Source organism: Triticum aestivum, chromosome 5D (assembly GCF_018294505.1).
Source record: "Triticum aestivum cultivar Chinese Spring chromosome 5D, IWGSC CS RefSeq v2.1, whole genome shotgun sequence".
NCBI classification, from domain to species: Eukaryota; Viridiplantae; Streptophyta; class Magnoliopsida; order Poales; family Poaceae; genus Triticum; species Triticum aestivum.
Window position 1 is genome coordinate 469,088,129 of NC_057808.1, and position 15,009 is coordinate 469,103,137.

Genomic DNA, 15,009 nt, shown 5'->3' on the forward strand with positions numbered 1-15,009 from the left:
CTTCCTTCCTCTATAAACGAATTTGTGTATCCAGGAGCATAACATATTCACATGTGTGTTAACTTTGTGGACTGCAGATGCTATTAGCTCAAACAAAATGCAACATCTCATCTGGACCTCGGATAGGCGAGCGAGGCATGGGTTGCAGGATCAGCCTTCGGCATGCTATACGTGCCTCCAAGAGGAGGACAATGCGGAACACATCTTGGTCCAGTGCGTGTATGCTACGGAAGTGTGGCATATCATGTTCGACACTTTGGGTCTGCAAGCTACCATCCCAGAAGTGCATGACCACCTCTTGGATTGGTGGTTGACGCAGAGAGAGAGGGAGTGGGGGATCCAAGAGGGGTTTCGACACGGTCGTTATTGCGGTCATCTGGGCACTTTGAAAGCAGCGTAATGCGCATGTCTTCAACGGGACCAACCAGCAGTTGAACGGACCAGATCTGACTAGGGCCATTATTGGGGAGTTGAAGGAGTGGAAGGCGGCAGGACTTGGGGGAGGAGGTTTTGGCGGTTACTGCGAGAGAGTAGGCTTAGGATAGCTAGGGGGTGTGTGGTGTGTTTGCCTGGGATGTATGTTAGCATTCGTCCCTAGGCTTCTATAAAACTAAGGCACGCTCTTGGCGTGCTCTCGAAAAAAAAGGTATGCAGTGATGTCATATCATACCAAAGCGAGATGATCGATCGCTCGATCCAATCACACTCGCCCCATCCGTGGCAGCAATCACCACCTTGTCCCCTCGCCGTTGCCCCGCGCTACGTGCATACAGGCAGGCTCCACCTTAAGCACAAAGAATGGTCACATTTTTTGACAGCGACGCTTGCCACCCCATTTCTGTGCGAAAAGCGAGCAAGCACGCACGCCGCCTCTGCCTAACCGATCCAGGACGACGGTTTCTTTATTCCCAAAACCTAAAAAGTGCGCGTTTATTAGTAGATGGCAGTTTAGGCCGATCTTGGCTCGAAGCATCACGCACCACACAGTCTTGGGAAAGGAATCGGGGAACTCCCCGGACGATCCTGGCCGCACGCGTGCAATCCACCGGCCAAAGATGGACACCTGCTGGGTGCCGGCACTGCCAGCATTGGCAAAATTGACAAATTTGACCTGTGAACCAAATCAAATCACAGAATGAACTGTCCGTGAAACTATTTCACGCGGCTGACTTTTTGTGTGACGTCCGACACGAAGGCGCCACACTACATTGTGCAACGCCTCACAGATAGGCGCTACATGCCTGGCCAGCGTCGCACCCGTGTGATCCGAAAATTACTAAGTTAGTGTGCAGCGCCTGAGAGCTAGGCGCCACATTATACAGTGCAGCGCCTAGCTTCTAGGCGTTGCACTAGTGGTTGCTTCATTTTGTAGTGCAACCACTAGTGCAGCGCCTGAGAGCTAGGCGCCACACTATAGTGCAGCGCCTGAGAGCTAGGCGCCACACTATAGTGCAGCGTCTAGCTCTTAGGCTCTGCACAATGACTTAGCAATTTTTAGGCAGTCTGGGGTGCAACGCTGGCCAGGTGTGTAGCGCCTATTTGTGAGGCGTTGCACAATGTAGTGTGGCGCCGGGCGTCACACAAAAAGGTCAGCCGCGTGAAATAGTTTCACGGACAGTTCATTCTGTGATTTGATTTCGTCCCCGGTCAAATTTGTCAAATTTGACGCCAAGTACACTCCGTAGATCGCAGCTGGCCGGCGTCATGGCCCCGACAAGCCAGCCATTCTTCAATTATTCCGATCAAGTGGCGCCATCGAAATTGGCCGAGCTCGTGCATTACTGCCGTGTCAGCTCTTGCGGGGAAGACGAGACGAGACGCGCCGGGGTGACGTCGTACGGCTTTCCGCTCCTCTCTCGGTTTCCCGACGCCTCTCTTGGCTCGCCTCGCCCGCCGCCGCTTCCTCCGCGCGCCGCGTATCCCCCTTCCCTTCCTTCGCTCTCCGACGCCGGGCGCCGCCGCGCCGGCCGTCCGGCCCCGGCGGATCGAGCGGGCGGGCGGTTGGTTAGTTGCGCATCGCTGTTGCTTGCTTCTTCTACCGTTTGGCGCAGGGAGGAGGAGCGTGGGGATAACATCGCTGTCCCACTCCCAGTCCCACCCGGGTGCTGCCCCCTCCTGTTCCCTTCTCACTCACTGCGTGTGCTTATCCGCGCCGGGCGAATCCAATCCCCCACTCTCCCCCGTCCTTCTCCAGAAAAGTCACGGCTTTCCCCCGCCCCTGCCCCCGCCCCGCTCTCATGATTCCCGCCGATTCCTCCTCCGCCCATTTGCCCCTCCGCGTCGCAGAATCCCCCGCGCCACCGCTGCTGCTGCCGCTCACCGTCGTGCGGTAGGGGGAGGGGCAGGAGCGAGGAGCCTAGCTCGGGGGCGGTGGTGACCGGCGGCGAGATGTCGTCGTCGCGGTCCAACAACCGGCCGGCGTGCTCGCGGGGGAGCTCGGCGCGCTCCAAGCACAGCGAGCGGGTGGTGGCGCAGACGCCCGTGGACGCGCGCCTGCACGCCGAGTTCGAGGGCTCGCACCGCCACTTCGACTACTCCTCCTCGGTCAGCGCGCTCAACCGCTCCGGGGCCAGCACCAGCTCCGCCGTCTCCGCCTACCTCCAGAACATGCAGCGGGGCCGCTACATCCAGCCCTTCGGCTGCCTGCTCGCCATCCACCCGGAGTCCTTCGCGCTGCTCGCCTACAGCGAGAACGCCGCCGAGATGCTCGACCTCACGCCGCACGCCGTGCCCACCATCGACCAGCGCGACGCGCTCGCCGTCGGCGCCGACGTGCGCACGCTCTTCCGCTCCCAGAGCGCCGTCGCCCTGCACAAGGCCGCCGTCTTCGGGGAGGTCAACCTGCTCAACCCAATCCTCGTCCACGCCAGGACCTCCGGCAAGCCCTTCTACGCCATCTTGCACCGCATCGACGTCGGCCTCGTCATCGACCTCGAGCCGGTCAACCCCGCCGACGTGCCCGTCACCGCCGCAGGCGCGCTCAAGTCGTACAAGCTCGCCGCCAAGGCCATCTCCAGGCTGCAGTCCCTGCCCGGTGGCAACCTCTCCCTGCTCTGCGATGTGCTGGTCCGGGAGGTAAGCGAGCTCACTGGCTATGACAGGGTGATGGCATACAAGTTCCATGAGGATGAGCATGGTGAGGTCATTGCTGAGTGCAGGAGGTCGGATTTGGAGCCGTATCTTGGTCTGCACTACCCGGCAACTGACATCCCACAAGCATCCAGGTTTCTGTTTATGAAGAACAAAGTGCGGATGATATGTGATTGTGCTGCCTCTCCTGTGAAGCTCATTCAGGATGACAACCTGTCACAGCCTATCAGCCTCTGTGGCTCGACCATGAGGGCACCCCATGGTTGCCATGCCCAGTACATGGCCAACATGGGCTCCATCGCGTCGCTGGTGATGTCGATCACTATAAACGAGGATGAGGATGAGGATGGAGACACTGGGAGTGACCAGCAGCCAAAAGGCAGGAAGCTGTGGGGGCTGGTGGTTTGCCATCACACGAGCCCGAGGTTCGTCCCCTTCCCGCTCAGGTATGCTTGCGAATTCCTCTTGCAAGTGTTCGGCATACAGCTCAACAAGGAGGTGGAACTTGCTTCTCAGGCAAAGGAGAGGCACATCCTCCGCACGCAGACCCTTCTCTGTGATATGCTCCTCCGGGATGCTCCTGTTGGGATATTTACCCAGTCTCCCAATGTAATGGATCTGGTGAAGTGCGATGGTGCAGCATTGTGTTACCAAAACCAGATTATGGTGCTGGGATCAACACCCTCTGAAGGAGAGATAAAGAAGATTGTCGCATGGCTGCTGGAGTGCCATGATGGCTCTACTGGACTAAGTACAGACAGCTTATTGGAAGCAGGATATCCTGGTGCGTCTGCACTCGGTGAGGTTGTCTGTGGCATGGCAGCTATAAAGATCTCTTCCAAAGGTTTTATCTTCTGGTTCCGGTCGCACACGGCAAAGGAGATCAAGTGGGGTGGAGCTAAGCATGAACCAGGTGATGCAGATGACAATGGCAGGAGGATGCATCCACGTTCTTCGTTCAGGGCCTTCTTGGAGGTAGTTAAATGGAGGAGTGTTCCTTGGGAGGATGTTGAAATGGACGCAATCCATTCTCTCCAGCTAATATTGCGTGGCTCCCTGCAAGATGAAGATGCTAACGACAACACTGCAAGGTCAATTGTTGAAGCTCCATCTGATGACATCAAGAAGATACAGGGGCTACTTGAATTGAAAATTGTGACAAATGAGATGGTGCGCCTAATTGAGACAGCAACTGCTCCTATATTGGCTGTCGACATCGTTGGTAACATAAACGGATGGAATAATAAAGTTGCAGAAATTACTGGATTACCCACCACGGAAGCCATAGGGATGCTTCTGGTAGATCTCGTGGAGGGTGATTCTGTTGAAGTGGTTAAGCAAATGTTGAACTCAGCTCTGCAAGGTTGTCACCATGTCTTGAATCTGGTCCTTTTATGCTTTCCAGCTTAGTTATAACATGTACATCATTTTTTGGTGACACATCTGTGTTTCATTTCTCCTTTTATATTTCAGGAACCGAAGAGCAGAATTTGGAAATCAAGCTTAAAACATTCCATCAACAGGAAAGTAAGGGCCCTGTAGTCTTGATGGTTAACGCGTGTTGTAGTCGTGACCTTTCAGACAAAGTTGTTGGGGTTTGTTTCGTAGCACAAGATTTGACAGGGCACAAGATGGTTATGGATAAGTATACCCGGATACAGGGCGACTATGTTGCAATAGTAAAGAACCCTAATGAGCTCATACCCCCTATATTTATGATCAATGATCTTGGTTCTTGCTTAGAATGGAATGAAGCTATGCAAAAGATTACTGGTATAAAGAGGGAAGATGCAATAGATAAGTTGCTGATCGGGGAGGTTTTCACTCTTCATGATTATGGGTGCAGGGTAAAAGATCAAGTTACTCTAACCAAACTTAGCATACTGATGAACACGGTGATCTCTGGTCAAGAACCCGAGAAGCTTGCTTTTGGTTTCTTCAACACAAATGGCAAGTACATGGAATCACTGCTGACAGCAAACAAGAGAACAGATGCTGAGGGTAAGATCACCGGCGCTCTTTGCTTTTTGCATGTGGCCAGCCCCGAGCTTCAGCATGCTCTTCAGGTGCAGAAAATGTCTGAACAAGCTGCTACACACAGCTTTAAGGAATTGACATATATTCGTCAAGAATTAAAGAACCCACTAAATGGCATGCAATTTACCCGTAAGTTGTTGGAACCGTCTGACTTGACAGAGGAGCAGAGGCAACTTTTTGCATCAAATGTTCTCTGTCAAGAACAGTTGAAAAAGATTTTACATGACAATGATCTAGAAGGCATTGAACAGTGGTAAGTGCTATTTTTTCAGCATCGTCTAAAAGCTCATAAGCTATTTTTTTCATTAACCCCAGTAAATTGTGTCTGTGGTGATGCAGAACTGAAACTACTAATATCTCTTATCAATTGCATTTAATCTATGGAGTACACATGATATGCACTACTGGTTGCAAATTCTTAGACATGAAAACTTCTATCATTAACAAAATGCTTATAGTGCTAGAAAATCAATTCACACAACAGTTTAGCATACCTTTTTCCATTTACTTCTACGTATGATAGAAATATGAATAGATTAAATATTACTTAATATTTATTTATTTTTACAGCTACATGGAGATGAACACGGTGGAATTCAACCTTGAAGAAGCTCTGAATACGGTCCTAATGCAAGGCATGTCTCTGAGCAAGGAAAAACAAATTTCTCTTGATCGTGATTGGCCTGTAGAAGTATCATCAATGTACTTATATGGGGATAACTTAAGGCTTCAGCAAGTCCTAGCAGACTACTTGGCATGCACACTTCAATTTACTCGGCCAGCTGAAGGGCCTATTGTACTCCAGGTCATTCCCAAGAAGGAACACATTGGTTCTGGCATGCAGATTGCTCATCTAGAATTCAGGTTAGCCCCTCCCACTTCTGTCCCTCCGCGCATGCCATAAATTGAACTAACTATATATCAGAAGAACACATAGGGAACACGAGACACTTATTTTACGTGTACAGCATAAATATTTTTGGGATGGCGACTGCAAGACCGGTACCATCCCGGCCACTCAGATAAAAATTATAGTGGTCAGCTTGTAAGTGACAGTAGCGACAGGAGGTTGCCCTTGCTCTTCTTTGATAGTGTTTAGATTGCCTGATGAGTTTTCTGTGATGCAATGTCACTTAACTGAAAGCAATCTGAAAGCGGTTTGCTGGATAGGCCGAATCTCCTTGAAAATAACAGCTGTTTAACCCATGAATCCATGCAGACTTGTCCACCCAGCACCAGGCGTCCCGGAGGCACTGATACAGGAGATGTTCCGGCACGGCCCAGGGGTATCCCGAGAAGGCCTCGGCCTGCACATAAGCCAGAAGCTGGTGAAGACGATGAGCGGCACGGTGCAGTACCTCCGAGAAGCGGAGAGCTCGTCGTTCATCGTTCTGGTAGAGTTCCCGGTGGCGCAGCTCAATAGCAAGAGGTCCAGGCCTTCGACGAGCAAGAGTAACTTCTGAATCCCGACAACGGTGTCCTCGAGATGTGAACCAGGGCCATTGATTGGGCTGCGAAAAGAGCAAGCCCTTTGGGAGAGCTTAGCTGATGTATCATATGTGTAGCTGGGAACATGGGTTGTTCCCACCTTGATGGTTGAGGAGGAGCTTTTAGCTAGCTTAGCTGTTGTTAGGTTTTTAGTGTAATTTTAACACGGCAACTCTACGAGTGAGCGATGAATAAAACTAAAAATATGTGCTTGTGTTTTTCGATCGATTCTCAGGTGGTTGAGAATTCAGACCTTCAGTCTGATTTGAGATTCTTGCTCTTCTGTTTTGAGGAAATTCTGTTTTTTCAGATATATATACTACACTTTTTTTAATTTTTTTGTGAGGGGTTACTACACTTATATATGAAGAAAAGAAAATAAACCATGCGTTTTAAACAGGCCTTGTAGCAGAGGAGGCTTTCACAAAGCCCATTAGACACTAGCCGTTACTGGACCAGTTGTGGCTTGTGACGGCGCTCTCCTGCTCTCCGAGCGACCGGTCATGGCGGGGAGTGGGAAGCGGAGGCGCGCGACGGTGCTCGACGACGACGAGCGGCGGGGCCGGCGGAGGCTGGAGGAGGCGGCCCTGCTCCTCCACAAGATCAAAGGTGCAGATCCCCCTTCCCTCTCCTCGATCGACTGTAAACCCTCGTAATCCCCTTCGAATTGGGGTTGCAATCGGAGTTAACGCGGTTTGCGCCGCCGCGCGCGTGGGCTGTCGGAGCAGGGCTGGTGGGCTGGGTGGTCGCGGAGATCAGCGCCGGCCGATCCCCTTCCCTGGCGCTCCACCGCTACCAGAACTACTGCGCCTCCGCCGACGCCGCCGCCGCCGCCGCGTCCCCGTCCACATGGTTTGGCTCCCTCCCTCCCTCTCTCGCCTTCAAATCTCTGCCGACCAAGCCTGTCAGATCCTCACCGGTGTGTGCGCGTTCGCGGGGTGCGGGCGCGCGTGCAGCGCCTGCAGCTACGACGCCCCCGTCGGCACGGACGTCCTCTCCCTCCTCCGCAAGGAATTCCACGCTTCCCGCCTCAGTACGGATTCGCGTACCCCAAACTGGCTCGATTCTCATCAATCTCTCGTTGTTTCTGATCATGCTAATCAGTTCGAGATGCGTCGTTGATGTGCAGATGTGCTTCTCAGGGTCCTGCTCGTGGTGCAGCAACTCCTGCAGGAGAACAAGCACTGCTCCAAGAGGGACATCTATTACATGTACCCCTCCATGTTCGTAGGTCGGTGCTGGTCTGCGGTTGCCATGTCTGATCCATCTATGCGTAGTGTGAGTTTCAGGTGTTCTGTTTCTTTGCTCTGTGTGTGACAATTACAAGTCTCACTGCAGAACAAGCGATTGTTGATCGTGCCATCAACGATATCTGCATACTCTTCAAGTGCAGCCGGCATAATCTCAACGTGGTATGTGCTACCGCTTGTCTGCCATCTTTGCAGAAGCTTTAGTTATGTGTTTAGAAGTCATTTGTGCATTGGAGAATAAGCCTCTGGCTGTTATTTGATTATATGGTGTACAATGTGCCACACTGCGACTTGCTACTCCCTGGTTGTTCGTCCGTTATGGTGTACCACTGTCCTATCTGATGTAGGATTATTTTCTTAATCTGTCTTTTGTGATGATTCCTTGAGGTCTTCATTTTTTCATGAATCGCTGGGAGCTGTTTCTGTTAGTTCTCTATAAGTGATTTCTACTGTATTTATTTCACCACCTCTTCACTTCTCTTTTAATAACCACCTACAATTTCTGCTCATTTGGCTGTTTGCAGGTTCCTGTGGCAAAAGGGTATGGATTCTTATTGAGTTGTGAGTGTTTGATTTTGATAACATGTTTAATCCTTCCATCTTGTCCCATGCCGTTACTTAACTAATCACATTTTTGTTCCTTCATCCTCCCTACCACTTGTCCTGCTTTACTTAAAACATGAGCTGGCTAAACAGTGGGATGCTGCACTTTTAGCAGACATTTAGAGCATCATAATCTCCTGTGTCCATACAATGGTCTTAGTTATTTCTGAACATTTTCCCGCTATGTACTCTTCAATGTCTTTATTGTTCCAGTTTGGTGATGGGCTGGATAAGATTTGTGGAGGGTGAAAAGAAAGTGTATTGTATAACAAACGTCAATGCTGTAAGCTTCTATGATTCTATCTATCTAATTACTCAATATGATCTGTTTGTACTATGCATTAATTTGGCTAGCTTTTTTCCTTCTTCAAATGCAGGCTTTCCCCATTCCAGTTAGCATTGAGGCAATCAAAGGTTGTTTAACAATTTGAAAACTTATAATAATCTTTGCCATTTATAGATTTTTATTATTTCAAATCTGTTTCTTTAGGAAAATCAGTTTTAAAAATCGTGATGTGCACAATTAGCTTATATCTCTTAGCAAGTCAATGTTCATTTTAAATTTTAATAGATAGTGATTGATGTATTAGGAAGTGGGATTTCGACAGACCACTAAATTTTGGACAGCATGTGAAAGCGTAATGATAATTTATCTTTATTTTTTGTCTCAAACAAATATGGAGAGGAGTATCCTTGTTATTCCACAAACTATATGGCATAGGTTTGCTATCTTGTTATATGTACACTATAATTCTTTCATATAATATTCTCAATTGCTATGCAGTAAACTTAAGCTGTCTAAGTTTTTTCTTGCAGATGTTGTTAGTGTTGCTCACTACATCCTTGTTGTTGAGAAGGAGGCAGGTGTGAGGATTAAAGGCCCCCTATCTGCATATGATTTTTCTATTCTTTGCAGTCTTCCTACAGTTTGCTTCTGTATGCCATTTGCAGTGTTCCAGCGTTTGGCCAATGACAAGTTCTGCGAAAAGAATCGCTGCATTGTTATTACAGTAACTGCTAACGCTGCATCTAGTGTTATACTGCCATTATTTTTCACATAGCATGTTTGATGGTTTTCTTCTGTTTACTCAGGGAAGAGGCTACCCAGATATTCCAACAAGAAGGCATGTGCTCTTTCGTATATTTGTTTCTCTTGTATATTAGAACTGAATTGCCATGTGAAACGTACATGCCTTGTAATGTTGCAGATTCTTGCGCTACCTTGTCGAACAGCTGCACTTGCCTGCTTATTGCTTAGTGGATTCAGATCCATATGGTTTTGATATTCTGGCCACCTATAAATTTGGTTCCATGGTAGGGCCAAAAATCTATCTAATATCTAATTATTTATTTGAAGTCCTAATAGCATCAAAGGCAGTGTAAATTTATCAGTGCAATTTCAATTTTTTTTTGTTAAGCCAAGTGAAATGTGATTTTGTACATTTTATTCGAAATTTAGTCCCATTTTGTTGGTATTTTTCTAGTGTTAACTGACCAACTCTTCCTGCTCCCTTGTCCAATTCTCATTCTATTTTAGCAATTGGCATATGATGCAAATGTTCTGCGTGTGCCTGAGATACGATGGCTTGGGGTCTTCACATCTGACTTTGAGGAGTATTGTCTTCCGGACTGCTGTCAATTACAATTGTCATCTGAAGGTCACTAAATTGGAGGGATATAAATTTCATTTCTACTTCTTATCTCAGAAATTGATTTGTTGTTAAATGTCAAATGCCATGTATCCTGCTTCAGATAGGAGGAAGCTTGAAGGAATTCTCACCAGATGTTACTTGCACAAGGAAGCCCCAGAATGGAGGTAAAGGAACAGGAAGTTGTATTTCCTATTACGCGCATCCCAATAACTTTATGGCTATGATGTGGGTTGCAAGAATACTTCAAGTGCATCTAGAATTAAATAGAAGTTTTCACAATATCTTTCTTACAAAATGGCAAATGCAACAGTTAAACTCAGTGATGTAAGTGAAATCTTCTTCCAAGCACAATGATCAATCCTATATTTAGGCCCTGTATTCCAAGCACTTCAGGGATATGATGTGGGTTGCAAATAATAATAGTTCGAGTCCAACTGCTAGAATTTGTTATTTGATTTGTTTGTTCTACTAGTAGTTAAATAGAGCTTTTCATATTTTGTTCTTACAAAATGTCAAATGCAACAACAAAACTCACTGATATGAGTGAAATCTTCTTCCTGTACAATTATCAGTCTTATGATTTTATCCCGTGTAAGTAATCTGTAAGTGCTTTCAGCATCAATTCCTTAGTTTCGAAAACTCCATATCTGCGTCACCTAGTCGACTCTTAACGGCAGTAGGTACTCCATTGTTCCAAAAGGTTTATGGCTGCTTTCACCTGGTCAGTTCTAATGTCAACGGGTTTGTGTTTAAAATTAGAATCATTTGTGTAGTTAATAGCCGGTTCTTTTTCCTGAAGATTTTTCTTCCTGAAATATTCATGACTATATAATCCTTGGCAGGTTGAAGTTGGAAGCCATGCTGGAAATGGGTGTCAAATTTGAGATTGAAGCATTGTCAGCAAGTTCCATTTCGTTTCTGTCGCAAGAGTACATCCCCCAACAGATCAGACTAGGGAGGTACATATAGGATTGCATAGACCTGTATCTATGCAGAATTGTGCTAGGCTAAGAGTCTCCTTTTGTTTTGGTTACACCACTTGTAGTTGCTTGTCTGATCAAACAATCACCTTGGTATTCACAACAAGAGTTTGACTGCAATTGGTGTATACCGTCAGTTACTGCATTGCTACTCATAATGCTTCTTGTTGTGCATAGATTAATTTGGGTTTATTATGTTAATGTGCAAAGGGCAACCTGTTAGAAGTGAATGCCTGAATAGGGAACTCTGGATGTCCTCTTAGTTCTACCAGGTCACCATCTCATGGAAGCAAATTCCTATTTACCTGAGATCTCAGCCTCCACTTGCCGAGCATCATTAGATATATTGTTGCTTGCCTTGCAATTCTGGAGCCAGAAGCACAAATCCAAGAAAAAAATACATCTATACAGGCTACCATATTGGAAGCTGGAAATATTTCATGACTGGAAAATGGCTTAACAAACTTCATGTACACAGGCACATAAGCTTAGCGAAGCATCACCAAATACTTCTTTCTTACACGTGTCCAGGTGCATATGAGCAGATCCATTGTGTTAACTCAACAAGGTCGTATCTTTTGACACTTTTACTAGATTACAGAATTAATTAACAGCATTAACTGACCATTCAACCATTTAAGCTGTAACATTAAGTACAAGCCCATATGTTCGTCACTGACCGGATTGTGCCTGAGTAAGGTCATATGTGGAGAGCGTGCCGGACTGGTCAATGTCGAGTTTGTCAAACTCCTCTAGAAAAGAAGATATGTCCTCTTGGCTGATCTTCCCCAGTTCTTTGAGCTTGTACACGACAAATTCAGCAGCACTGCACTTATCAAAGTTCACAAATCAACACTCATTACCTACAAAATCTTAGGATATGATGGAGGGAAGAATACTGAAAACGCATTATGTGCTTACCCCACTTTCCGATCACTATCCAGATCAGCTGCTTCAAGATCCATGGTTGTTACTCTCCGTGTGAGAACCCATTTGGCCAGCATCTTCTGCCGTCGCTCGGTGTAGATCTCAGCGAGGTACATGAAGAACAGCGCCAGAATTATGGTGCTTGTAATTATCCAAAACACCGCGAAAGTGCGCCCCAATTGGGACGAGAAGCTTTTATCCCCATAACCCAGGGTAGTGATTGTGGCACAGACACAATAAAAGGAGTCAACAAGGCTCAGCTTCTCAACCTTCCAGAGAAAAACAGTCCCCACAACAATGGCCGTCACAAGAAGCAGAGCGGCCGTGTAGAATTTGTACTTTGTCTTGTTTGTCTCAATTTGTCTGAGCATTTTGGCCTCGCCACACTTCATGTTCATGTGCAGTGCCTTGAAGAACAACACCTCCTGCTTCTCGACGAGATAGTCTGCTGACTTGCTCACGAAGAGAGCAATGATCGCCATGCCCGTGAAGACGAAAACACAGGCGAGCAGCTTCGTCGTGTCTGTGTTAGGGACAAGGTCTCCATAGCCAACCGATGTCATCGTGACAATGCAGAAGTACAGTGCGTCAAGCACTCTGTTGGTTCTCTTGCCAGATAACTGATCCATGACAAGGTAAAAGACGATGACGCCTGCTAGTAGGTAGAGAAATAGGAGGAACCCTACTAGTCTGAAGCTCGGCCGCACCACGCTGAACAACTCCTTGGCTGGAAGCGACGAGCCATTTTCTTGTGGTTTTTCATCGGTCTCTGATCTGGGAGCCGACCTGCATCTCCGGAACCGCTTGGCTCCCTGCGAAGGCTTTGTTTGGAGCACATTGGCATCAGGGTTATCAGGTAGCAATGCTCGTTGAATACTGTTATCAGACATTGGCTTATGCTGGATTTGTTGTGAATTGCCGTCGCAATTGAAACCCTATGATTCAGAGAATGGCACACGTTACAGTATGGTTTTACAGATATGCGAGGAAGAAGTTTAGAAGCTCACTAAATATCAGGTAAAAAATAAGGCAAGATGGTGGATATGCACTGAATTGCATGAACCACCGAGAAACTCTATTCCTCCCAGCTTGTGTGAATTATACGTGTCCTAGCTGACACAAGAATTTCCTATCACCATCAGTTTAAGCATTAAATTATTGGACTGCAGGTCAAAGAGAGGCAGGCAAAATAAATTTGGTCAAAAATAAGGGCCAGTTCCTTGGCTGTTATCTTGAATTCCTGATCTTTTTGACTTTCTAGGCATTTAGGCACAGAATTCTTCTCTTATCTAGGAGTACAGTATAGAAAATAAGTTACCTATTCTGTCGCTTTCTTTCTGGACAAAGTCGCACTGCTACTGGTTCAGATCGGATCTCTACTGCTAGCTTAATCTGCAACCCAAGGGATGAAACTGAGAGCCAGATGCTGGAAACCAACCTTGAGTTGAGATGGATTGTAAAAGAGGAAAGTAAGACGAGCAGGGGAAGCATTCCACTCTGCTACTAGCATACAGCAGGGGCATCTACTTCTACTTGTGATGCAGCTACAGAATTCGAAAGGCAATTCTGGCAGCTCCGGCCATTCGCAGGAAGCAAGCAGAGAACAGAGCACGGTTGAGAAGACACAGAGATAATCATCCCTTACCTCCCTCCGGCTCCGGCCGACGGAAGCTGGGCGAAGCTTTTTTGGGTTTGAGGGCGCCTTCTTCCTTTTCTCCTTCCCTCGAGCTCTCCTGCTCTGCTCAGTTGATCTCCTCCCTCTCCGCGTTGCCTCCCTTTTTGTCGGCCCGAGCCGAGGGGCGGAGATGGAGAGACGCACGCACGCCCCACGCCGGCCGCGCCGGATCTCTACGTGTTGGCGCCGCGTGGGGTTGAGCCGTGGAGGTCGCACTGTTTCGACGTGGCCGGCCCCACCGTGCCGGCGCAAGTTGGAACCCTTCGCCGCTTTTTGACCTTCCGGCTCCGGAGGGGGCGCGAACTAGAGAATCGGGATAAGATAGGGCCCACATGTCACTCTCTCCTCGTGCCCTCCCTGAAAGCTCCAACCTCCGCCTCCATCGCTCTCGTGTCGTTGCGCCATCAAGAACGATGTCCCTTGCTTGCTTTTGCGATGTGGTGTGGGGGAGCATTTAAAGATGCCGATGGGTTGGGTTTTGCTTATGGGCTGTGGTCTTCGCTGCATGTGTTGTTGCCCTTTGGCAAGGCAAGCTCGGAATGACAGGATCTTCAACACCGTATCTATGGACAACAAGAGCACTTCGCGACCATACGGCACAATTTCTGCTGCTATGGAGCAACCGTGCAAGACGCCATCAAGATAGAATATCGCTGAAAGTGTGGGCGCGAAGTTTTTTTTTTTTTGAGGAAAAGCAATGAGCGTTGCATTTCATTGCATTCATATGAAGGAGTTACAAAGCTCAAGATGAGCACACAACCGGTTCCACTTCACCGAGAAAATGAAAGACAACAATAACAGCAAAAGCAGCAGCAACAACAACTCGGCTTCATGTTGGTTCAAGCAACCGGAGTAGGTCTTCGACATCCATCGCCATCTAACCAAGTAAGGCGACGCCTTTAGCATTGGCGTCTGGTTGCCACCCGACAACACCCCTCAAAAAGAGAGATGGTTGTCGCATGGGAATGAAGCGATCTGAGGAGGATCGGACTCGCTAACCCCGCTTCAGATGAACACCTCAACCAAACCTCCACTTCATCGAGACCAAACCAAATCTCGTCGACCAAGCAGCACCATGACCAGCTCCACCTATCATTGGTTCCTCCGGCCGGTAAGAAGCTCCTGAAACGATGCCACAAGAGGTGCAATGCATGCCGCCATCATTGTTTGATCCCAAGAGAATCTAGGGTTTTCCCAGGAACTTTCTCGTTCAATGGAGCGAGCAGAACACCTCAACAATGCCTTCCATAAGGATGCAGAGCCCACACGTGCTACCTTCGCCAGCCCTGGCCCATGACGGGAAGTGA

The 15,009-nt window shown here is 48.0% G+C and overlaps 3 protein-coding genes across 4 annotated transcripts; 2 read left to right on the forward strand and 1 right to left on the reverse strand.

The window, feature by feature from the left end:
• Positions 1-1,807: 1,807 nt before the first annotated feature.
• Positions 1,808-6,843, forward strand: LOC123122860 (phytochrome C). The gene is made up of 4 exons (XM_044543222.1): positions 1,808-4,453; positions 4,564-5,380; positions 5,698-5,991; positions 6,347-6,843. The coding sequence occupies exons 1-4, from the start codon at positions 2,389-2,391 to the stop codon at positions 6,588-6,590; spliced, it is 3,420 nt and encodes a 1,139-aa protein (XP_044399157.1). The 5' UTR covers positions 1,808-2,388; the 3' UTR covers positions 6,591-6,843.
• A 113-nt stretch (positions 6,844-6,956) lies between these two features.
• LOC123122862 (meiotic recombination protein SPO11-1) lies at positions 6,957-11,301 on the forward strand. The gene is made up of 15 exons (XM_044543223.1): positions 6,957-7,224; positions 7,344-7,467; positions 7,572-7,648; positions 7,745-7,846; positions 7,954-8,027; positions 8,390-8,406; positions 8,682-8,751; positions 8,846-8,882; positions 9,285-9,332; positions 9,420-9,478; positions 9,561-9,592; positions 9,677-9,782; positions 10,006-10,126; positions 10,221-10,284; positions 10,963-11,301. The coding sequence occupies exons 1-15, from the start codon at positions 7,119-7,121 to the stop codon at positions 11,087-11,089; spliced, it is 1,164 nt and encodes a 387-aa protein (XP_044399158.1). The 5' UTR covers positions 6,957-7,118; the 3' UTR covers positions 11,090-11,301.
• Positions 11,302-11,504: 203 nt separating this feature from the next.
• LOC123122863 (two pore potassium channel a) lies at positions 11,505-13,971 on the reverse strand. 2 transcript variants are annotated; one of them, XM_044543224.1, is made up of 4 exons: positions 13,673-13,971; positions 13,346-13,419; positions 12,022-12,962; positions 11,505-11,926 (listed from the first exon to the last, which is right to left on the reverse strand). In XM_044543224.1, exons 3-4 carry the CDS (start codon positions 12,915-12,917, stop codon positions 11,773-11,775), a joined length of 1,050 nt encoding a protein of 349 aa, XP_044399159.1. In that variant the 5' UTR covers positions 12,918-12,962; positions 13,346-13,419; positions 13,673-13,971; the 3' UTR covers positions 11,505-11,772. The 2 variants fall into 2 exon arrangements, with proteins under 2 accessions (XP_044399159.1, XP_044399160.1); XM_044543225.1 differs by lacking the exon at positions 13,346-13,419 and having other exon boundaries at positions 13,673-13,956.
• Between the last annotated feature and the right edge of the window lie 1,038 nt (positions 13,972-15,009).

What these genes read in the sequence shown, in the direction of transcription:
- LOC123122860 (XM_044543222.1), top strand. Translation starts at nt 2,389, where the DNA reads ATGTCGTCGTCGCGGTCCAACAACCGGCCGGCGTGCTCGCGGGGGAGC. An exon ending in CTAGAAGGCATTGAACAGTG is followed by an intron (nt 5,381 to 5,697) that starts GTAAGTGCTATT and finishes TTATTTTTACAG; the next exon opens with CTACATGGAGATGAACACGG. An exon ending in ATTGCTCATCTAGAATTCAG is followed by an intron (nt 5,992 to 6,346) that starts GTTAGCCCCTCC and finishes GAATCCATGCAG; the next exon opens with ACTTGTCCACCCAGCACCAG.
- LOC123122863 (XM_044543224.1), bottom strand. Translation starts at nt 12,917, where the DNA reads ATGTCTGATAACAGTATTCAACGAGCATTGCTACCTGATAACCCTGAT. An exon ending in GATAGTGATCGGAAAGTGGG is followed by an intron (nt 11,927 to 12,021) that starts GTAAGCACATAA and finishes TGATAAGTGCAG; the next exon opens with TGCTGCTGAATTTGTCGTGT.
- LOC123122862 (XM_044543223.1), top strand. Translation starts at nt 7,119, where the DNA reads ATGGCGGGGAGTGGGAAGCGGAGGCGCGCGACGGTGCTCGACGACGAC. An exon ending in TGTTGTTGAGAAGGAGGCAG is followed by an intron (nt 9,333 to 9,419) that starts GTGTGAGGATTA and finishes TGCCATTTGCAG; the next exon opens with TGTTCCAGCGTTTGGCCAAT. An exon ending in AAGGAAGCCCCAGAATGGAG is followed by an intron (nt 10,285 to 10,962) that starts GTAAAGGAACAG and finishes AATCCTTGGCAG; the next exon opens with GTTGAAGTTGGAAGCCATGC.